At 56.4% G+C, this 21,378-nt stretch overlaps 2 protein-coding genes and 1 non-coding gene across 9 annotated transcripts in view; 1 reads left to right on the top strand and 2 right to left on the bottom strand.

Annotated features, from left to right (window-relative positions):
• Positions 1 to 3,681: 3,681 nt before the first annotated feature.
• On the bottom strand, positions 3,682 to 3,754 carry TRNAR-UCG (transfer RNA arginine (anticodon UCG)). Its single transcript has one exon. It is a non-coding gene; the product is annotated as a tRNA-Arg (tRNA).
• A 240-nt stretch (positions 3,755 to 3,994) lies between these two features.
• Positions 3,995 to 21,086, top strand: POLG (DNA polymerase gamma, catalytic subunit). 2 transcript variants are annotated; one of them, XM_072799728.1, is made up of 23 exons: positions 3,995 to 4,153; positions 4,936 to 5,736; positions 8,477 to 8,672; positions 9,522 to 9,686; positions 9,797 to 9,943; positions 10,089 to 10,168; positions 10,991 to 11,173; positions 11,274 to 11,419; positions 11,560 to 11,686; positions 12,753 to 12,989; positions 13,818 to 13,938; positions 14,125 to 14,229; positions 14,535 to 14,642; positions 15,439 to 15,599; positions 16,229 to 16,282; positions 16,379 to 16,496; positions 16,946 to 17,081; positions 17,182 to 17,428; positions 18,531 to 18,653; positions 18,789 to 18,957; positions 19,093 to 19,301; positions 20,000 to 20,160; positions 20,574 to 21,086. In XM_072799728.1, exons 2-23 carry the CDS (start codon positions 5,096 to 5,098, stop codon positions 20,630 to 20,632), a joined length of 3,693 nt encoding a protein of 1,230 aa, XP_072655829.1. In that variant the 5' UTR covers positions 3,995 to 4,153; positions 4,936 to 5,095; the 3' UTR covers positions 20,633 to 21,086. The 2 variants fall into 2 exon arrangements, with proteins under 2 accessions (XP_072655829.1, XP_072655832.1); XM_072799731.1 differs by lacking the exon at positions 18,531 to 18,653.
• Positions 20,281 to 21,378, bottom strand: part of FANCI (FA complementation group I) — a 74,556-nt gene continuing 73,458 nt past the window's right edge. For all 6 annotated transcript variants that reach the window (XM_072799706.1, XM_072799724.1, XM_072799726.1 and 3 more), the window contains one exon: positions 20,281 to 21,007. In XM_072799706.1, the coding sequence (XP_072655807.1) occupies positions 20,927 to 21,007 (81 nt within the window). In that variant the 3' untranslated portion in view covers positions 20,281 to 20,926. The remainder of the gene's footprint in view (positions 21,008 to 21,378) is intronic.

The following is a 21,378-nucleotide window of genomic DNA, read 5'->3' as shown; positions in this document are numbered from 1 at the left end:
AGGAGAGAGCACAAGTAGGAGGAGAGGCAGAGGGAGAGGGAGAGGGAGAGGGAGAAGCAGACTCCCCGCTGAGTAGGGAGCCCAACTGCAGGGCTCATCCCAGGACCTAGGATCACAGCCTGAGCTCCTGGCCTGAGCTCCTGACCCAGCTCCTCATCCAAGCTGGAGGCAGTTAACCGACTAAGCCATCCAGGTGCCCTTCAAGTTTTCTTTTAAAATACTTACCTGTGTCAGAGACACCACCGGTATCATAAATAGTGGGGGAGCTAAGGTGGAATCATAAGGGTTTGCAAACTACAAACTGCAGAGCACTTTGCAAGTTAAGAATCTTATGCATAGTCTTGTCTCCTCTCAGGGAAATTCACTTCAGTGGAATTTAGAAAAAGACATGAAATAAAAAGCTCACTCATTTGTTCAGCAAATATTTAACAAGCACTTAATCAGTGAGAGCTCTTTCCATCACAAGTGACAGAAAATCCAACCCAAACTAGCTAAAGCAAAAAGAGGCTCTTGCCATTGGAAATTTCAACATTCACGGCTATTAGATGATATGAAGGAAATAACTGTTCATTTCTTGGTGGAATGCCTGATTGGCTCAGCTCAGTTAATAAGCCCCGTGTCTGGCTCCAGGGACAGAGAGCTCCTCAGCCGTTGGCCAGAAGCCAGAGAGGGACACTGGCGGTGGGGACAACAAGCATCTGCTTCTGTGTGCCAAGTTCCATGCTAGGAACAGAAAAACGGCTAGGGCACAGTCTCTTCCTGTCAGGGAACTTCTCATCCACAAAAACAATGGTTCTCGTTTTCATCAATTTCCTTTTTTCCTGCCTTAGACTACACAGGTCTGACATAATCAAATATCCACCTGAACTACAAAGCTTAATGTGAAAATAGCCTATTAACTCTCTCTCTTTTTAAGATTTTACCTATTTGAGAGAGAGAGAGAGAGAGACTGAGCAGGGGTAGGAGGGCGGGGGGGGGGGGAGAGAGAGAGAGAATCTCCAGTAGACTGCACTGAGCACAGAGCCTGACATGTGGGCTCGATCCTAGGACCCTAAGATGATGACCCAAGCTGAAACCAAGACTCAGATGCTCAACCAACTGAGCCACCTGGGCGCCAGCCTATTAACTCTCATCCCGAATTTCATATACATGCCAGTTTGATCCCATATGTGGTAGATGGAGACCCAGCATGGCATGAGCTGACCCCCCCCAAATGAGCCCTCCCTTGCCCTTATATTTCTGCTAGAAACAGCTCAAAAGAGATTGGTGCCTGCTGCCTTCTGAAGCCAGGTCAGGCAGGTCTGGTTATTTCAGGGACAAATGCCCCGGAGGTGCTCAGCCCAGGCACAGCTTTTGTAGAGATGCTGACACAGAATAATCATAGCTTACTTTTTTTTTTTAAGATTTTATTTATCTATTCATGAGAGAGAGGCAGAGAGAGAGAGAGGCAGAGACACAGGCAGAAGGAGAAGCAGGCTCCATGCAGGGAGTCCGATAAAGGACTCGATCTGGAACTCCAGGATCATGCCCTGGGCTTAAGGCAGGTGGTAAACCACTGAGCCACCCAGGCGTCCCTATACCTTACATTTTGTGAGCAATTACTCTGAGTCAGGCATTGTTCTCAATACTTTTTTTTTTGTTTTTGTTTTGTTTTAAGATTTTGAAAGACACAAGAGAGGCAGAGACATAGGCAGAGGGAGAAGCAGTCTCCTGTAGGGAGCCTGGGATCACCACTCAAGCCAAAGGCAGATGCTCAACCACTGAGCCACCCAGGTGTCCCTCCTTGCTGAAGATTTTAATTCTGGGGTGAGGGCACAGAGACTGGCCTGAACCCGCCTTGTGATGGGACAGGCATCTTGATCGACGACATTTCCTGGCACTGAACCTAAGGGGAGGGTTGTTCTACCAGGGGATACCAGGCAGACCCAAGGAACAGTATCCCCTGGAAATGCCATTTGGTTAGGCCAGGGGTCTGTTCTTAGCTTTTTGTGTGTGTCATAGACACCTTCCTAGAATAATGTTTTTAAATGCATAAGAGACAGGATTACAAAGGAATGCAAAGATGATGAAATATTAGAATAGGTAATATGCATTTTTTTAAGATTTATTTATTTATTCATGACAGACACAGACTGAGAGACAGGCAGAGTCACAGGCAGAGGGAGAAGCAGGCTCCATACAGGGAGCCCAATGCAGGACTCCATCCCAGATTCCGGGATCATGCCCTGAGCTGAAGGCCCAACCGCTGAGCCACCCAGGCGTCCTGGTAATATGCATTTTTTAATTAACTCATTAAATGACAAGCTCTAGCAGTGACCTAGTGATATGGTTATTTTGAAGTACAGATGAGTATAAACAGTATTTTGAAAAATCTGCAGCAACTGGAATGTGTTATGAAAATATCTGTGATTGCTATTGAGAACAAAGTCTCAGGTACTGCTACTAGGACCGTGGCTGGTCACCTAACCTCACCAGTGAAGGAGAAGCTAAATTTCGGTAGCAGATTACGAGAAATAATGCAAGCATTTTCCTCACTCAGGGACTCCCTGATTTAAGCTGAGATCCTCTCTTGGCATCTTGCAAAAATGTGAACAGTATAAGATTAAGTGGAAAAAAAACCCAACCAAAACCAAAACCAAACCCAACAACAGATTACAATACAGTGGATTTGCAGTTGATTGTATTTTCCCCCCCAGGAGAAAATCAAACATTTGTGTGTTTATGAAATACACCCAGAACGGTTTATGAAAAATATTTCATACTTCAAAATAAAGAAAGGGGAGATATATGGAGAAACCAAGCCTCAGCATTGCCTTCCCAAGCCTTGGCCTGGGGCTTCCCAGGGCCTCTTTGGGGGCCACAGCGTGGGGGGCCGGCGCGAGGAGGGTGTTTGCCTGGGTATCTCCCCACCCTACCCTTGAACAATACCGAAGTCAGTTTGTCAAATAAGTTCAGGGTGTCCTGACACACGCATAGGCTGGAAGGTGGGGAATGATTTTCAGCGAGGCCTGAATTTGGTCCATAATCAGCGCTGTGAACTCAGGTCGACCTCAAATCTCTCTTGATCTCAAATCCGCGCAGCTGGGTCTCCGGGCTCCAACCTCCAGGCTCTTGTTATTCACGTGGGCCTTATTCCACCAGGTACTTTACAGTCTATCAACCTCGGACCAAGGAGCACGGAAAGCAGAGCTGCTGCGGCCCCTGGAGCAAGAGGAGGTGGATGGAGAGCGGCAGGAGACCGCAGAGACTGGAAGGCTCCGCAGGCGGGGGCTTGCGACCAATGCTGATTCGGGTTCCAGGAAAGAGAGCACGTTGTCCCATCAGGATTGCCCAGGATGGAGACAGGGAGCACGGGGCGGGGCAGGACGCGGCTCCCTTCCAGTTGCGAACCCTTGTCATTCCCACGTACCAACCGATTGTAAAGTGGGATTTCCGTAAAAGACGCCCCTCGCCCTCCTGGCTCCTCCCCCTGCGTCGGGGGTACGATTTAGAAACGAGCCCCCGCGCCAGGAACACAGTTGAACAACTTCGCTGGGGCGTGTAGAGCCGCAGCAGTTACTTCCGAGGATCGGGGTAGTCCCAGGTCTTTTGTGGGGTGGAAACAGACGTTAACATTTCCTAGGTCCCGACGCTAACCTTCCTAAGGAGGACTGAACCAAAAATTGTAGGCAGACTCCCTTGCGACCGCGGCAGGACTCGAACCTGCAATCTTCTGATCCGAAGTCAGACGCCTTATCCATTAGGCCACGCGGCCGCCCGACGCCTAGTCCTCTTCGGGCAATCTGAAAAGTAGCATGACCGCCCACCGGCTTGCCTGGGACCAATCCACTTGTTGCTTGGGCAGGGGGGAGTTTGGACTTTGGCTCTCAGAGTTCCGTAGGGAGAACCCACCCGGAAGTTCCCCTCTCCCCCCTGCGGCCGGACCGGTCCACTTGCGGCCCTCCTATTGGTCGCGCCGGGAGTCTCCCGCCTGCCTCTCGGTAGCCGCGGGACCGAGCGGGGCGCAGACGGGAAGTTGCGGCTGCCAGCGAGGCGCACTGGTCGGCTGGAGGCCACACGCCACCCCGAGGCTGCGTAGGCCGCGCGGAGAGGGACGCCGCGCGGTCGGCCTGGGGTCGGGAGCCGCGGCCCGGGAAGCACCGGACGGACCGAGGTTTCCGGCGGGTCGGCCCGGGGAAGTGGAGGCGGGGGAAGCCGGGTCGCCGAGCGGCGGCGCGGCCCCTCCCTCTCCAGTCAGGGAGCGAGGCCCGGAGCTGGGCGGAGGCTTGTCCCAGGGCGCACCGCGGCGCCGCGGGGCTCGGGCTCGGGCTCGGGCACGGCCGGGCGCGCGGGGGCTGCGGGGAGCCCGAAGCCGCGGGGCCGCCACCGGGGGTGGGTGGGGGCCCGGGAGGCCGGCGGCCCGCCCTGCGGTTTCGGATCCGGGCCTGGCACCTGGCGGCGTAGGCCCTCGGGGCCGCGCCGGTCGCCGTCATGGCAGCCACCGTCTGCCGGGCGTTCGCCGGGGGTCGGGTCTCGCGACTTGTTCGCCCTGAGTCCCTCGGACAGCGGTCTCGTGTGACAGGTAGAATCCGTACCCCCATTTCACGGAGCAGGAGACTGGGGCCTTAGGGAGCTCGCCCAAGGTCACGCATCTCCTAACAGCCGGAGCCGGGATTCAAACCCGCCGCCGCGCCTCCTCCCGGACCATCGCTCTTAACCGTGCTTCCCCCCCTCCCCGCCCGCCGCCAAGTTCACTGATGAACCTGCTTGCACCTCCGTGTCCTCAGGAGGGCTCTTGGTAATTGCCGTGGTTGTCCGATGCTCCACGGAGAACCTGCCCCTAAAGCGCCTGGCACGCTGCCTGGGACGCAGTCAGTGCCGGAGGAGCGAGGGCTTAGCACGGAATGCGGGCCGCACGCGTAAGAAATAACACTTGCTGTCGTCTGTCTCCTTCAGAATTTGTGGGTGGAAGGCAGGCATGGTCAGACCCATTTCACTGACTGGAAAACAGAGACAGGACGTGTCTCCCTCCACGTCTTTCGGCCAGTAAAAGCAGCCAAGCTGGAGCCCAAAGCCAGGTGTCCTGACTCCCAGCGGGGGGCTTCCTGCACCCACCATGAGCCGCCTGCTCTGGAAGAGGGTGGCCGGCGCCACCACCGTCGCGCCAGGGTCAGTGCCAGCTCCGGGGCGCTGGGTCTCCAGCTCCGGCCCCGCCCCCGTCCCCAGCGACGGGCCGCCGCCGCCGCCGCCGCCGCAGCAGCAGCAGCAGCCGCAGCCAGCGCGGTCCTCGGAGGGCGGGCAGCTGCGGCACAACCCCTTGCACATCCAGATGCTCTCGAGAGGGCTTCACGAGCAAATCTTCGGGAGCGGCGGGGAGACGCCCGGCGAGGCCGCCGTGCGCCGCAGCATCGAGCACCTGCAGAGGCACGGGCTCTGGGGGCAGCCGGCCACGCCCTTGCCGGACGTGGAGCTGCGCCTGCCGCCCCTCTACGGGGGCAGCCTGGACCAGCACTTCCGCCTCCTGGCCCAGAAGCAGAGCCTGCCCTACCTGGAGGCGGCCAACTCGTTATTGCGGGCCCAGCCGCCCCCGCGGCCCCTGAGCTGGGCCTGGGTGGAGGGCTGGACCCGGTACGGCCCCGCGGGGGAGGCCGTACCCGTGGCCATCCCCGAGGAGCGGGCCCTGGTGTTCGACGTGGAGGTCTGCTTGGCAGAGGGAACTTGCCCCACATTGGCGGTGGCCATATCCCCCTCGGCCTGGTGAGTAGGGGCTGGGCGCTGGGGACTTCACATGTGCAGGAGGTGGGTGGGGGGTGTCCCAGCTTAGTAGTTCCGTTCAGTGAATTTTACTGAGCTCCCAGTCTGTGCTACTCGGGTGCTCTCCTAGGGACTGCGGATTCTGTGGTGAAGTCCAGTAAAATAGGCTTGACCTCAGGTTTCACAGAGCTTACTTTTTGGCGGAAAGACACAGGCAGTAAACAAATATCCAAGCACAAGTCAGGTGGCGAAAGGGGCTGTGTGGAGAACAACAGTAGGTTGTACTTGGGACTGTGGTGGGAGACCACTCGAGGTCACCTTGATTTGGTGCTTTCCCCCCTCCCCTAAATGCTTCCTGAGAAGTTAGTCCAAGGCATTTGAACAGTGTCTCTATTTGGGAATGCTGTTGATTATTGTGGGCAGAGAAACATCCCTTTCCTGGGGCTGTCCCTGATGTTATGAGACATTTAGCCTCCCCAGCCGCTCTCGTAAACGCTGGACCAAGTATCTCCCCAGTGTCGCCAAACACACTCCCACCCCGAGGTAGCATTCCCCCACACCTAGCCTATTGCCCCCAGTTGAGAACCATTGCTTCCTGCCCCCAGCCTCCCAGATGCATTTTGGTCCCAAACAGGTGTATCCAAATCTCTCTCTCTCCTTTTTAAATAACTTTCTAAGTGCTACCCACGTTTCTTTTTCAAACAATGATGGCAGTCCTGTTTCTCCCCTTTTTTTATTCTTCATTCCAGGATTAAAATACTATTTACAACCTTAATGCTTTCAGGCATGGCCAGCACAAAAGTTAGCAGTTTCTTTAATCCTATTGGAAGCTACATCTTTGTAAAGAAAGCTGCGAAATGTTAAATATGCAGTTGAAAATGGTGAAAACATGGCTAAATAGATAAGGTAGGCATTAATGGCTGCAAAGAGCAAAACCAGGTTCCGCATTGATTTAGTTCCAGTTGAGATGAGAATCTCCGTGCTTACTTTGTAACTTGATGGTCAAAACAGAGGGAGTACCAGCCACCGATTGAGAAGGTGAAGCAGGCTGTGGTGGCTGAGGGAAAATTAGGAGACCAGTGACAAGAAAGCCTTGTATTTTGATCTCTTGGTCATTCTTGGCCATTTTACCTGAAGTCCACCTTTTCTCTTCCTCCTCCTCCCTCTCCCTGTCCTCCTCTCATCCTCATTCCATTCTCACCGGTATGGGGGGTGGCGCTGTTCAGTATATGCCTGGTGGCACAGGGACCTTCTCCTGGGGAGCCTGATTGTGTAGGGGGGTGTGCAGGGTACCGGATGGGGCCATCAGAGCAGTCCGCTGTGAGCTTGGGCACGTCCCTGCCATGGCTGTGTAACCTTAAGTTCCAGGCCAGCCCAAGATTTCAGGGCTGCAGTGGAGGGTTCAGCTTCCCAAAGGCTGTGGCTGAGGACTTTGGTTGTCACCCTAGGGGACATCACACAGGGGCCAGCATTTGTCTGAGATTCACAGGATGAGCGTAGAGTTTTGATGGCATTGATCTGGTTCCTCTTAAACGTACCGAAGGTGTTTGCACATTGGCTTCTTTTATCACAAATGTGTAGTGAGATGGCTCTCATGCGCAGCTGTAGACCTGGATCTTGCCACCAGTCTAGCCTTTTATTGCACCTAGAGTTCCTGTCGTCACCATAGCCTCATATATTTGACATCTTCAGGCCTCTTCTACAGTGTTGTTTTTAAGGGCTCTAAATGGGGAGGATGTTTCACCTTGAGTCCTTGAGTGTATCGCCACCACTTGGAGTGTGGGTTAGATTTTAGCAGGTTTAAAACGAGGAACCCCTTTTTGCCGGTAGCCCCCTTCCCTGCAGAAACCACTGTCTGTTGAAACTGGAGGCAGATGCCCCCCCACCCCCTGCCAGGGTTGCCTGGAGCTCTGTGCACAGCTGTGAGGGCCCCATGTGGCCCCGGCGCTCATTTGATGCTGAGTGGCTCTGACCTTTTGGCATCACCTGTGATTTACAGTGGGCTTTGGCTCGGCAGCCATTTCCCCATGCTCAGCCTTGTGAATCTTGGGCACCCTCCAGCCTTTCCCTGCGTCAGGGTCCGGCACCCACAGGCAGTGCTCCTACTCTGCCCTCAGTCCACCCATTATGTGGGCAGGTGGTCGTCCAGTCCAGTCCCTTCCAGTCCTAACACTTGCCCTTGGCTCCCCCATGGGGGGCTCAGGCCCAGCACCTGCTCCGAGGTGCAGGACATTCTCTTGGGCCTTTGGAATCTCTCCAGCTGTTAGATGATTCATCCTGTACGTGTGTGGCATTTGTCTTTTTTTTTTCTATTGCTACCCCCCCCACCCCCCCAATTTGCCACTTGTAATCGTCTCTTTTACTGGCATTTTGAATGCCTACTGTTTTGTGCTTATGGACCTGAGGAGTTGACCGTGCTTGGAAACGGCACAGACTTTGTGAGTGCCGGACCTCACACACACCTTGGTGGCCCAGGCCCTGGTGCCCTTGTAGGACATCCAGTACCGTGGCATTTAGCTCCATCTGTATCTGTGGATGCGAAAAGTAAAGGAGTTTTTCTGGCCTCCCCCCACACACCCGCAGCCGCTCTCTAGCTCTGTGAGGGTCGGGAGTACCCCCCTGGTCTTGCCTACATCCCAGCTGCTAGCATGGGAGCTGACTTGCGACGGTACGTGTGCTGTGGGTGTCGTGGAGCGGAAGTGTCATGCCTCCTGCCGAACTTGCTGCCTTTCGCCCCCCTCAGGTATTCCTGGTGCAGCCGGCGGCTGGTGGAAGAGCGTTACTCTTGGACCAGCCAGCTGTCGCCGGCTGACCTCATTCCTCTGGAGGTCCCTGCCAGCGCAGGCGGCCCCACCCAGCGTGATTGGCAGGAGCAGTTAGTTGTGGGGCACAACGTTTGCTTTGATCGAGCCCATATCAGGGAGCAGTACCTGATCCAGGTGAGGTTCCTGGGGCTGGGATAGCTTCTGGTAGGGGATGGCCTAGCTCTGACCTCAGTGGCTAGGGAAGGCGTTGCTTTTCCTGGCCAGGTCTCCTGTGTCTCTATAGTGGCTGTGGGGCCTCCTGCTGGCCAGCCCTGCCCCTGGTCCCTGGGCCCAGCTGTTCATTCCCCTGGACTTGCCTGGTACGGGACCTGAGTGGTCTCAGAGTGCGAGTAACCCTGCTGTCTGTGTGGTGTTTGAGAGTTAGCATGGGTCTTTGGAGAGTCTGGCCACATGGCCTGGGCTCATGGCCTGGGCTCACGTCCTGCTTCTGCCAGGGACAAAGTGGTGTGAGTGCCTTCATGTTCCTGAGCCTCAGTTTCCTTATTTGTAAAGCATGCTTGTGGCATTCTTAATATTACAAGAAGTGCTCTTCTATCTAGTCCTCACAACTACCGCAGCAGAGAAGCAGGGCAGGTGTGAGCAGCCTTAGCGTATAGCTTCAGGTCAGCCTTACCGATCTGAGCAGGAGCTGCAGTTTGTGAGCTGCAGGCTGGGGCTGGGGGCTAAGTCTGGGAGCTCAGATGGCCTCGATTTGGCTACCCTGTTCCCAAGGCAGCCCTCAGAGCTGTTGCTGGATGCTGGGAAGGACTAGTGTGTTGGAATTGAGCCAGGCCTGTACCTTCAGGGGTAGCTGGGATTTGGGAGGGCAAGCCTGTCATGGCTGGAGGGGAAGCATGGGTAAGCATGAGGGGATAGCTTTAGTGTTGGAAGGCTGTGTGATGGGAGGGGGCTGAGGTGGGTTTGGGGGGGGGTGACGGCACCAAAGCAGGGCTGAGTGGCTTCAGCTGCAGCCTCTGTCCTCAGGGCTCCCGCATGCGCTTCCTGGACACCATGAGCATGCACATGGCCATCTCAGGGCTCAGCGGCTTCCAGCGCAGTCTGTGGATGGCAGCCAAGCAGGGCAAGCGCAAGGCCCGCCACCCCACACAGCGAGGCCAGAAGTCCCAAAACAAAGCCAGTGGCCCGGTGGTGAGTGCTTACTGTGGGGGGCTGGAGCCGGGCGCTTGGGACTGTCTCACCTGCCTGTCTGTCCCAGGGCTGAGCTAATCTGCTGTATTCCTTGGTCTGTCCCCCGCCAGATCTCCTCCTGGGACTGGCTGGATATCAGCAGTGTCAATAATCTGGCAGATGTGCACAGCCTCTATGTGGGGGGGCCTCCCTTAGAGAAGGAGCCTCGAGAACTGTTCGTCAAGGGTAGCATGAAGGACATCCGTGAGAACTTCCAGGTATAGTGCTGGGGAGGGACTCTGGGGAGGTGAGTGGGGGCAGACCTAGCTGACCCCGGGGAGTATAGCGGCAATACCTGACCCTGAGACCGGCGATGGTAGTGGGACAACTGCCCACCCAGCGCCTTCCTGTCGCCTGTGCCAGGCTCTGATGCAGTACTGTGCCCAGGACGTGTGGGCTACCTATGAGATTTTCCAGCAGCAGCTACCGCTCTTCTTGGAGAGGTGAGGGGGAGCCCCTGGGGGAACCCCTGGGGGTTGGCAGTGTCCTAGTATCTGGTCCTCTGTCAGAAGGTGGTACTGGGTCTTTCTCAGCCTATGGACCTTAGCCTTTCTGGGTTGAAAGAACAGAGCCATTCTGTATAGTGGTGGCCACCTGGGTCCTGGACTCTGGTTTTCTAGAGGCCCTGGAGGGGGGAGCCAAGGGGTGTGGTTATGTTCCATGTGTGTGTTCCCGGGTGATTCAGCACCCTCTCTCTATGTACCCAGATCCTGGTCATGTTTGTTAGTGAGTCACTCTTGTGGTGTGGTCAGTCACAAGTATCCCCTAGACCAAGTTTGAATCTTGACTGTCCTCCCTCACTCTTTTGCCCTTGGGTAAGTCACTTGGTTTGTCAGAGCCTCAGTGTTTTTGTCTGTGAAGCAAATAATACTTGACCACTCTGGTAGTGAGGTTTGTCTGTGACCTAGCACAGTGCCTGGCACATGGTCGTTACTCAGGAGAGGGCACCCGTTTTCATTTTCACTCCTAACTCCTAATAGGAGTAACTCCTATTTCTCCTGGGGACGGGATGGTACTTTAGATACTTTATAGATAAAGGAACTGAGGCTCAGAGAAGCGGAGCCACTTACTCAGCCAGTGTCTCACGGCTCCAAAGTCGTTGATCTGGGGTCAAGCTGTGGTTGAGACCCTGGTCTCCCTTCAGAGCTATGTCACATGGGTAGTTAGGTTGAGGCTTGCTAGACGGGCTCAGGGATTGGGCCAGAACCTTGCTTTCTGTGGTCATTTATGACCACCCTGGTGTTTGTCCCCCCCCCCCCCCCCAGGTGTCCCCACCCGGTGACTCTGGCTGGCATGTTGGAGATGGGGGTCTCCTACCTGCCTGTCAACCAGAACTGGGAGCGGTACCTGGCAGAGGCACAGAACACCTATGAGGAACTCCAGTGGGAGATGAAGAAGTCGCTGATGGACCTGGCCAATGATGCCTGCCAGCTGCTCTCAGGGGAGAGGTAGCCAGGCCTTGGGAGTGTGGGAGCTAGGTGAGTACGGGCAGGCCAGAGGCCTGCCTCTGGATTGGCCTAAAGCTTCTCTGGTGGACTGGCTCTGCAGGTACAAGGAGGACCCCTGGCTCTGGGATCTGGAGTGGGACCTGCAAGAGTTTAAGCAGAAGAAGGCAAAGAAGGTGAAGAGGAAGGAGCCAACTGCAGCCAGCAAGTTGCCCATCGAGAGGGCTGGGGACCCCAAGGATCAGGAAGGTGGGGAGCATGGGCGGGAGGTGGGGTGGGGATGGACCTTGGGAAGGTTGGAAGGGATCTCTCCAGCCTTCAGAGATGAGTCGGCTGGGAAGGTCTTCCTGAGAGACCCTTCTTCTGATTGTCATGCCTACTGTGTGCAGACCCTGGCCCTCCCAGTGAGGAGGAGGAGGTTCAGCGAGATGTCACGGCCCGCGCCTGCTTGGAGCACCTGAAGGGGACTGCAGAGAGCCTGCCAAAGCGGCCCCAGCACCTTCCCGGACACCCTGGGTGAGCCCTAGCTCCTCATATATGCAGAGTCTACTCTTCCCCTGCCTTAGGGCTTCTCTGTCACTGGTGTGTGTGTGGCCCTTACTGACCTGCTGCTGTTCGTTCTGTCTTCCAGTCACTTGCTCACTCTGACCCCTGGCTCCCTGGTCTCAGTACAACTGCACTGAGCACCTGCTGTGTGCTCGGCCTACCACCACCACCACCTCTGGGGGTGCAGATAGGAACATAGCTCCTTTCTAGGAGCTGCTGCTCCCTGGGAGGAGCTAGGCGTGAAGACCAAGCAGTGCAGCTGGCCTTCATATTCATGATGAGAAGGAAGAGTGAGCAGTGTTGAGGCAGTACCTAAGTTTGCCTGGGGAAGTCAGGGATGGCTTCCTTAAGGGAGGGGATTTTTTTTATTTTTTATTTTTTATTTTTTATTTTATTCGATCCCGGGTCTCCAGGATCGCGCCCTGGGCCAAAGGCAGGCGCCAAACTGCTGCGCCATCCAGGGATCCCAGGGAGGGGATTTTTTTTATTTGAGCCTCATAGACTGGCAGAGATGAGAAAATAGGGGCAGCCAGGGTTAAGAACAGGGTGTGGACTTGGCACTTGCAGGATCCTGAGAGTGAGGTCTCCTTAAGCTGTGTGCTTCAGGTGCCTCCCTTGGCTCCCCCTCGGGTTGGCCCTTGTGAACAGCATGTGAGAGATGGAGCTCTGAAGGCCCTGCTGTGTCCCTGGAGCAGCGGTGTGGCACTGTCTCCTGGCCAGTTACCCTGTGTGGACTGGAGCTGGGGAAGGAGCCCGGTGCTGGGACATCCTTGTAGGTCCTTGGCTTCTGATGAGGCCAGTGGGCCTGACCTAGGATGTTCCTTTTCAGATACTTGAATTATTCTAGGGGAGCTCATGGGGATTATGGGTGTACGCCCGAGGGAGGGGCCTGTGGCTATAGGCTGAGGTTACTGGAAAGCCTTGGGGCTTTAAAGGGTGGACAGGTGGGTCAGGTCATGGGAGAGAGAACCTGGCTTGTGGTCACATGCTGTCCATCCCCAACACTGTGACACTGCTCTCCTCTGGCGGGGCATAGGTGGTACCGGAAGCTCTGCCCCCGGCTAGATGACCCTGCATGGACCCCGGGCCCCAGTCTCCTCAGCCTGCAGATGCGGGTCACTCCAAAACTCATGGCGATGACCTGGGATGGCTTCCCTCTGCACTACTCGGAGCGGCATGGCTGGGGATACCTGGTGCCCGGGCGGCGGGACAACCTGGCTCAGGCACCAGCGGAAACCGCCCCAGCCTCAGCTGGGGTGGCCTGCCCGTACAGGTGAGGCTCAGGCTCAGGGAAGGAAGGGGTGGATCTAGGGCCCCCTCCCCTTGCTGGAAAACCCAAGCCCAGCTCTGGTTAGTGGAAGAGTTAGGGTCTGAGAGTTCTGGTGGGCGTCTTTTTTTTACCTTTGGGTCTCAGAGCCCTCCGCTTGGGTCCACTGGCACAGCTGCCTTCACAGGACTGTTGCAGAGCGGGGGCTGTCAGGGGCAGCCGGGGATATGGGCTGTCTTTCTTTTTTGTGTGTGATTGATTGAGCACTAGTTATATTCTGTGATTGGAAACCTTTTGTAGTGCTCTCTCATTTGTTTCCAGGCAGCCACGTGACATAGAATGGCTATCCCCATTTTAGAGTTGGCAAAATAAAGGCCTAGGGAAATCCTTTGACTTGTCTGAGATTCTAAACCTCAGGCTTTTGACAGGCAGGTGTGGGGGACAAGCCATGGCACTTGACGTGGCCCAGGTTGGGAGCCCTGGCTCTGCAGGATAGCCTGAGTCACCTGTGGGGCCCTTGGGGACAGAAGGGGCTGGAGCCTAGTGGGGACGGCTGCACGGCCTCCAGAGCTTTCCCAGGGAAGGCAACAGCTGAGCTGGTGAGGAGCTTAGATTTGGGTCAGAGCAGCCCCTGCATCCTCACCTGCCACCGCGTGGTGTTTTACTTGTGATTTGTCACTCCCTGTCTGAAAACCAGGGGAGAGCACTGCGCACCTCTGCCTCAGAGCTGGTTCTGAGGCCTAAGCAAAGGGAATTGTGCAAGGCCCCAGTGAGCTCCCTGGCCCGGAGTGGGCCCCCAGTAATCAGGGGCTGCTGCTGCTGTTCTCTGCCCAGAGCCATCGAGTCCCTGTACAGGAAGCACTGTCTTGAACAGGGGAAGCGGCAGCCGGAGCCCCAGCAGGCAGGCCTGGCGGAGGAGTTCCTGCTCACCGACGGCAGCGCCGTATGGCAGACGGTGAGGGCAGCCCGAACCTGGGCTCTAGAGTCTCTGCTCCCTCCCAAGGATGGGGGGCCTCCTGGGTGGGGGTGGTAACCCAAGGGCACTGGGTGGCTCCCCCTGGGCCGGCTGTCTGCGTGTGGTGGGTGGAGCTGGGCCAGCCAGTCCCCCTACTTTACTTCCTGTGTACCTGAGCCCATCCAGGTGGAAGAACTGGGCTGCATGGAAGCGGAGGTGGAGGCGGAAGCCGAGGTGGAGGCCAGGGTGGAGCGCTGCGGAAGGGCAGGCCTCAGTCAGCCCCTGGCTCTGGTGAGCAGGGCTTCTGCTCTGGGGTTCTCTGGCTCTTGTGCCCAGGTAGCTCTCTCCTGCCAGAGAGTTGCCAAGGTCCTGGGCAGGGGGTAGAGGCTTGGGGGTGGAAGGCAGCATGCATGTTGCTGCCTTCCCTTTGGGTGGCTCTGTATTTGTTGGGAGTCCAAGGAGGGAGCCTGAGGCCATCCTGCCATTTCTCAGCACGCTGTTGGCCACTTCAGGCCCATTTCCCACACCCTACCCCATGGCCCTCGCTGAATGCAGGTGCTGGAGCAGGGCCTCATCTAGGTGTGTGGCCCCCACAGACTGCTGCTGGTGGCCCCAGAGCCAGCCAGCCAGCCTATCACCATGGCAACGGACCTTACAACGATGTGGACATCCCTGGCTGCTGGTTCTTCAAGCTGCCTCACAAGGTATGTGTCCTGACTCATGCCTGTCCCATGCTGCCCTGTGTCTCAAGCCCCCAGGCCCCAGAGTGACTCAGCCCAGAACCACCCTTGCACGGGATCAACATGCGTAGTGGAACAGGGTGTGCTCCTAGGCAGTTCTCTAGGACTCCTCCACCAGGCCTGCCTGCTGGGGCCCCATCTTTCCCAGTCTTTGCCTCCTGGAAATGGGGTAGTGAGGGGTGTGGTGGTGCGATTAAATGACGGGGCCTGTCGGTGTCTGACACCACTACACGATGGGCTCTGTCCACCACCCATGACAGTCTGTTGCTCTGGTCACCTGTGGTTCCAAAGCAGATGACCTTCCTGCTGGTGTGTCCTCAGAGGGTCACTAGTAGGCTGACACTGCTGCACTCGCCTCACTTCATTGCTTTATGGGAGGCGTTGTATCCGCTCATGTCAGGGTAAGAAGAGTGAATACAGTATATGAGAGATTTTGAGAGAGAGGAGCCAAGTTCACTAACTTATTACAGTTTACTATTACAGTTCTCTTTACTAGGTAGTAATAATTTATCATAGATACACATAAGGATCAGCACTCTCTGCACTTGGAGGCATCTGTGGGAATGTGGAAACACCCACCCTCCACCCCCGTGTATGTCTCTGTGCTGCATGTGTGTTGCAGTCAGAGGTGTGCCCCAGACTGCTCTGCTCAAGGTTCTGGGCTCAGTGTGGGCAGAGCTGAGGAGCATGGGGCACCAGGGGGCTCCCTGGCCAGGGGTCTGCGCCAGCTTCCAGCCCCTGATGCTTTTGCCCTTTGCAGGATGGTAGCGGCTGCAATGTGGGCAGCCCTTTCGCCAAGGACTTCCTGCCCAAGATGGAGGATGGCACCCTGCAGGCCGGCCCAGGAGGTGCCAGTGGGCCCCGTGCCTTAGAGATCAACAAAATGATTTCTTTCTGGAGGAACGCCCATAAACGAATCAGGTGGGCTGCTGTGGGAGGGCAGAAATGGGACCCCTTTCCTGCACCTCTCCCACCAAGGGCCCCCCGACCCCATCTGTGCTGTACTAGAGGGACAAGCCTGTCCAGTCTGGCTGCCTGTGGTTCTGGTGTCATGTGACTGTGGGCAAGTCCCTCCGTGGCCTCTGTTTCCATGTCTGTGTGGAAAATGGTGCGGTAGGGCCCAGATATGGCGTAGCTGCTGAAGCCCTGATGTGGCTGAGGAGCATAGGGGGCTGCCGGCCTGGGAACTAGGGTTCCCCCTGCAGGGCTGGCACTGGGGGGCCGTGGCTCCAGCAGCATGCATGCTGCTGCCAGAAGGGCGCTGCCGTCACCGCTGAGGTCCACTCCACGTGTGGCCGAGGCGCTCATGGCAGGGCTGAGGTCAGATGCCTCACAAGCACTATAGTGCAGAAGCTATTGGATGGCGTATGACCCTGGATGGCAGATTCTGGGGCCCCAGGCCTTGGCCGTGTCACAGCCCACCCTGGTTAAAGTCAGTGGGAAGAGCGTGAGGCTGGGCCAGGAGGGAGCACAGTAGCCCCGAGTTGGGTGTGGGGGTGGATTCTGCTCCTTGGGGCTGCTCTGAGCCTTAGTTCCATCTGTCCCCACAGTTCCCAGATGGTGGTATGGCTTCCCAGGTCGGCTCTGCCCCGTGCTGTGACCAGGTATGGGCTGCCTAGTGATTGTGGGGACAGGAGAACTGAGCAGGGTGGGACATAGGACCAAAGCTGCCAGGACTCATGTGTCCTGCCCCCGGCCAGGCACCCAGACTACGACGAGGAAGGCCGCTATGGGGCCATCTTGCCGCAGGTGGTGACCGCTGGCACCATCACCCGCCGGGCTGTGGAGCCGACGTGGCTCACCGCCAGCAATGCCCGGGTACGTGCCCTCTGCACCTCCGATCCCTGTTCTTCCTCTCCTCTGTCTCTAGAAACTTGGGTGTGGAGGGCTTTCCATGAGGAGCAGGAAAAGGAACCTAAGATCAGGGGCAGGCAGGACTCAGGCCAGAAGTAGCTCTGCTACTTGTCCATTCCTTCAGCCGACTGGATCTGGGCCCCCCTCATTGACAGACATTGAGGAGGCACGAGGGGTGTGCGGCTGTGGTGGAGTGGAGGTGGGGTCCAGAGCCAGGCAGGTGTGGAGGGAGGAGTGGTTTCCTCCTGCCACCAGGCAGCCGTCCCGGGGTTTCGGGCAGTGCTTGGCAGTTCCTGGACCCCAGCCCCCCTCAGGAGAGGCCCAGTGCTCTCAGTCCAGTCTGGCTTCAGGGAATGCGGGGGCGGGAGTCTCCCTGGGGTGTCTGGGTAGGGCCTGACCTCCCTCTTCTGCAGCCTGACCGAGTAGGCAGCGAGTTGAAGGCCATGGTGCAGGCCCCACCTGGCTATGTCTTCGTGGGCGCCGACGTGGACTCGCAGGAGCTGTGGATCGCAGCCGTGCTGGGAGATGCCCACTTTGCTGGCATGCATGGTGAGCAGGGGCCAGGGCTGGGCCAAAGCGGTGGCCGCGTTGCTGGCAGCGTGTTCCCGAGCTGCTTTTCTCAAGCCAGTCTTCCCCCACCGCCCCACAGGCTGCACGGCCTTTGGCTGGATGACCCTGCAGGGCAGGAAGAGCAGGGGCACCGATCTGCACAGTAAGACAGCTGCGACCGTGGGCATCAGCCGTGAGCACGCCAAGATCTTCAACTATGGCCGCATCTACGGGGCGGGGCAGCCATTCGCTGAGCGCCTGCTGATGCAGTTCAACCATCGGCTCACACGGCAGGAGGCGGCTGAGAAGGCCCAGCAGATGTACGCCGTCACCAAGGGCCTTCGCCGGTGAGGGTCCCTCCCCCCATCCATAGCACCCTCTGCGTGTTCTGCTCCCTGTAACAAGGGCCCCTCTCCCTCTAGATCTCTGACCTGGCTCCAGGATGCTGGTCCTGGGGTTGTGGAAATTCCTTACTTAATTATCTTAAACAGTTTCTCTCACAATTAAGGCTGCACCTTGACATTGCCACCAAGCTAGCAGGTCAACAGCTGCAGTGGTGCGGCGCTGTGAACACGCTTGCAGGGAACACATGAGGGCAGGGGCAGGGGTGGGACGGTAGTGTCAGCAGCAGGTAGCCGCCAACCCCAGAGACCTGGGACTGACTTTGCTGTAGGAGGATGCCTGGGCCTGCTCCGGCCTCTTTGTCCTGGGAGTACCACCTTGTGGGCTCCTAAGCAGCCGTGAGGGAGGGAGGTGCATGTCTACCTTCCATGGGGATGCTGTGCAGTGGCTGTGTTTGCTTAGCTGGCCTCCTCGAGGGAGACTAAGGGGGGGTGGTAGCTGAGCGAGGGTGCAGTGGTAGGTGTGGGGGACTGTGTGCTGGGGGCAGGCAGGGGAGAGCCGTGAGGACAGGGGAGGTTGGGCCTTGGTTGGAGGCCTCTGAAGAGGTTCCAGGGGAGTCTGGACGGAGGGCGCAGGTCGTGGGGAAGCCCTGGTGCAGCTCTGAAGGGGGTATACCGGGGCTGTGAGGCTGCACCGGAGCTGGGAACCGATGTGTCCGCCCGACCCAGCTGTATGTTGTCTTCCCCAAGTGCCCATTCCCTTCAGGGAGTAGCCCATAGCCTACCGTCCCTCCCTTCTGGGCTGGGAGCTCTTTTGTGCCTCCTGAGCTAAAACGTGCCTGTGGGGCACCAGGCAGTTCCGTGTCTGGGGGTCAGGACGGTAGTAACCCTGCTGGCTCTCGTGTTGGGGGTATGGCGTTTACTGGGCTACGGAGGCATAGCCCACAGAAGCCTGGGGTCCTGTCTGCTGTCTGGGCTTCGCCTCTTCCTGGCAAGTCACTTGGCTTCCTGCAGCCTATTCCCTCTTGGGAACGGAGCCTCCGGGGATGGTCATGAGTACTGGGCTAAAGCACTACCACGGGAGTGACGGTGGTGACACTGCCCCCAGGTATCGGCTGTCGGAGGAGGGTGAGTGGCTGGTGAGGGAATTGGACCTCCCCGTGGACAGGACTGAAGATGGCTGGGTTTCCCTGCAGGATCTGCGCAAGATCCAGAGAGAAGCTTCGAGGAAGTGAGAGCCTTCTGTGTATTAAAGATGGAGGGAGGGTCTGGGCTGGTCCCTGGAGAGCTGGGATGCTTTGTTCTTCACTCTGAGAAGCTGAAAGGCAAAGCTTGCCTCCCCCTGCTTTTTTGTTTTGGTCTCCAGGTCACGTTGGAAGAAGTGGGAGGTGGCTGCCGAGCGAGCGTGGAGGGGGGGCACAGAATCAGAAATGTTCAATAAGCTGGAGAGCATTGCCATGTCTGACACCCCATGTACCCCGGTGCTGGGCTGCCGCATCAGCCGCGCCCTGGAGCCCTCGGCTGTCAAGGGGGAGGTAGATTGCTCTCCTTGGAGGGGGGAGATGGGTCACAGGGAAGGGCAGGGCTCCCTTACCTCCCAGCCCTCCACACTGCCCAGAGTGAGCCAGGGTGTGGCAAAATCCCTAACCTGTGCCCCCTTCGCCCCCAAGTTTATGACCAGCCGTGTGAACTGGGTGGTGCAGAGCTCTGCCGTGGACTATTTACACCTCATGCTCGTGGCCATGAAGTGGCTGTTTGAGGAATTTGCCATTGACGGGCGCTTCTGCATCAGCATCCACGATGAGGTCCGCTACCTGGTGCGAGAGGAGGACCGCTACCGCGCAGCCCTGGCCCTGCAGATCACCAACCTCCTGACCAGGTAGGTGGGGGCCTGTGGCCGCTTGGGCCTTTGGACCAGGCTGAGCATGCTCTTTGCGTTTTCATCTTCCTAGGAATGAGTGTTTCTTTTCCTATTGCTCGTTGAAAAAATTTTCAAAAAGACAGGCTTCAACTTTAAAATTTCTCGGGTTTGAAAAGATCATAAACCCAGACTAGATGAGAGGTAGTGAGGAGGTCAGGTGTCCCAAGAGTAGCTGCCGTCTTGTACTCCCCTAGATGCATACCTTTGTTTTGAAAATCAAATGGAAAAAAAAAAAAAAACGAGATTTTTTTTAAATCCCTAAGTTTCCTTAAGTGCCAAAAGTTTGTAATTCAGACTACCACCAGAAGACGTTGTGAATGAGAAAATTCATAGTAAAGTTCCTAATTTACATGTTTGAATTCAGTAATTACAGTTCTGTGTGAGTCTGCCATCTAGAACTAGTTTGGGAAGCAGATCTCTCCTAATGGGTAGACGAGGTCCCTCTCCATCTTCCCCTGGGGGGTCGTGCCTGACAAAGCTAACAGAGTCCTTGGGCCACTCGATATTCAAATACACAAAAAGTCAAATGTTTTACATCAATAGTGTACTGAACTGCAGGACAAGAGGTGTGTCTGGAGTCTCTCACTGCATTTTGGTGTGCCAGGGGGACGGGGAAGTGCCGGGCCGCGCCTGAGAGGAGGTCGGGTCTCTTGCAGGTGCATGTTCGCCTACAAGCTGGGTCTCAATGACCTACCCCAGTCCGTCGCCTTTTTCAGCACAGTCGATATTGACCAGTGCCTCAGGAAGGAAGTGACCATGGATTGTAAAACCCCTTCCAACCCAACTGGGATGGAAAGGAGATACGGGATTCCCCAGGGTGAGCTCCACACATCTGTTGATTGTGCATGGAATGTATGGTGGATGGGCTGTTCAGTGGACAGTGCCCCAGGTCCAAAGAGAACGTAATCACATGGAGGAAGAAACCAGGACTCAAGTATTCCCTCTGTACTGTTTATTATTCCTTCTTCAACCACAGCAGAAACATATTTTAAGATTTCTTGTTTAAGGCTAAAGTGCATTCTTAGGTGAGAACTGTGCAATGAATATCAAACAAGTAAAGCAGAAAGATACATTTAAAAAGAAAATAAGCTTAGACAAACTTATTTATACAGAAAACGGACAGTCCCAAACATAGCATTACCGTCCCTGACAGGTCCTCTGCTTGCTCGCTCCCGGACACGGGTTCCAGTCCTAGAGGAAGCGTCCTAACCCCTCTACACTGTCTTTCAGGTGAAGCGCTGGATATTTACCAGATAATTGAACTCACCAAAGGCTCCTTGGAACAGTGAAGCCAGCCTGGACCCTAGCTCTGCCTGGAGGTGCCCTGTATTTGCTCCCGTGGAGCTTCATCGGGACGGTGTGGGCTCCCACACCCAGGCTTTGCGCTGTGCTTGTGCAGAAGGGCTTGCGGGAGGTCAGCCCTCCTCGGTAGCAGGACCTGCCTAGAACGGACTGCCTCCGAGTGAAGGTGCAGTGGAGCTCCTGGGTTCAGAGCCAAGATGCCACTGCTGGTGCAGGCTGTAGGACAAGGGGGTACTGCTGCTTGTTGGGTAAAAAAGAAAGCAGAAGCCCCAAAGTTCACATTAACTCAGGCATTTCATTTCTTTTTTCCTTTTCTTCTTGGCTGGTTCTTTGTTCTGTCCCTCGTGCTCTGATGCAGTGCCCTAGCGGGGGAGAGAAGCAGTGCTCAAATGTGGTAAGCCTGCTCAGAGGCAGTGGAAATAAAAATCCTTTATCTTCTCATCTAAGCCTGTGGTAGTCCTGCTTTCTCCCCCTTCCCACTCCTAGGTCATTCCGTCTGGATGAAGAGGACCGCCTCCCAAGTGGCCGAGCAGCAGCACTATGGCCTTTCCTGGGAGGCGGCAAGGAGGGAGAGGACAGCTGCCTCCGTGTAGTCGAGCCCCTTGACAGCTCTGTGACAGGCCAGGTGCCTTATGGCCTGGAATGTGATCATTGGAAGCACAAAGGTTCGGAATGTTTGAGAAGCCAGACATGAGGGTGTCTCACGTAAACTTCACTGACTTCCATCTCAGAC

This window comes from Canis lupus, chromosome 2 (genome assembly GCF_048164855.1).
Source record: "Canis lupus baileyi chromosome 2, mCanLup2.hap1, whole genome shotgun sequence".
NCBI lineage: Eukaryota > Metazoa > Chordata > Mammalia > Carnivora > Canidae > Canis > Canis lupus.
Note: the sequence above shows the minus strand (reverse complement) of the source record. Positions and strands in the feature narration are given on the sequence as shown.

What these genes read in the sequence shown, in the direction of transcription:
- POLG (XM_072799728.1), top strand. Translation starts at nt 5,096, where the DNA reads ATGAGCCGCCTGCTCTGGAAGAGGGTGGCCGGCGCCACCACCGTCGCG. An exon ending in TCTTCAAGCTGCCTCACAAG is followed by an intron (nt 14,643 to 15,438) that starts GTATGTGTCCTG and finishes TGCCCTTTGCAG; the next exon opens with GATGGTAGCGGCTGCAATGT. An exon ending in CCTCGGCTGTCAAGGGGGAG is followed by an intron (nt 18,958 to 19,092) that starts GTAGATTGCTCT and finishes TTCGCCCCCAAG; the next exon opens with TTTATGACCAGCCGTGTGAA.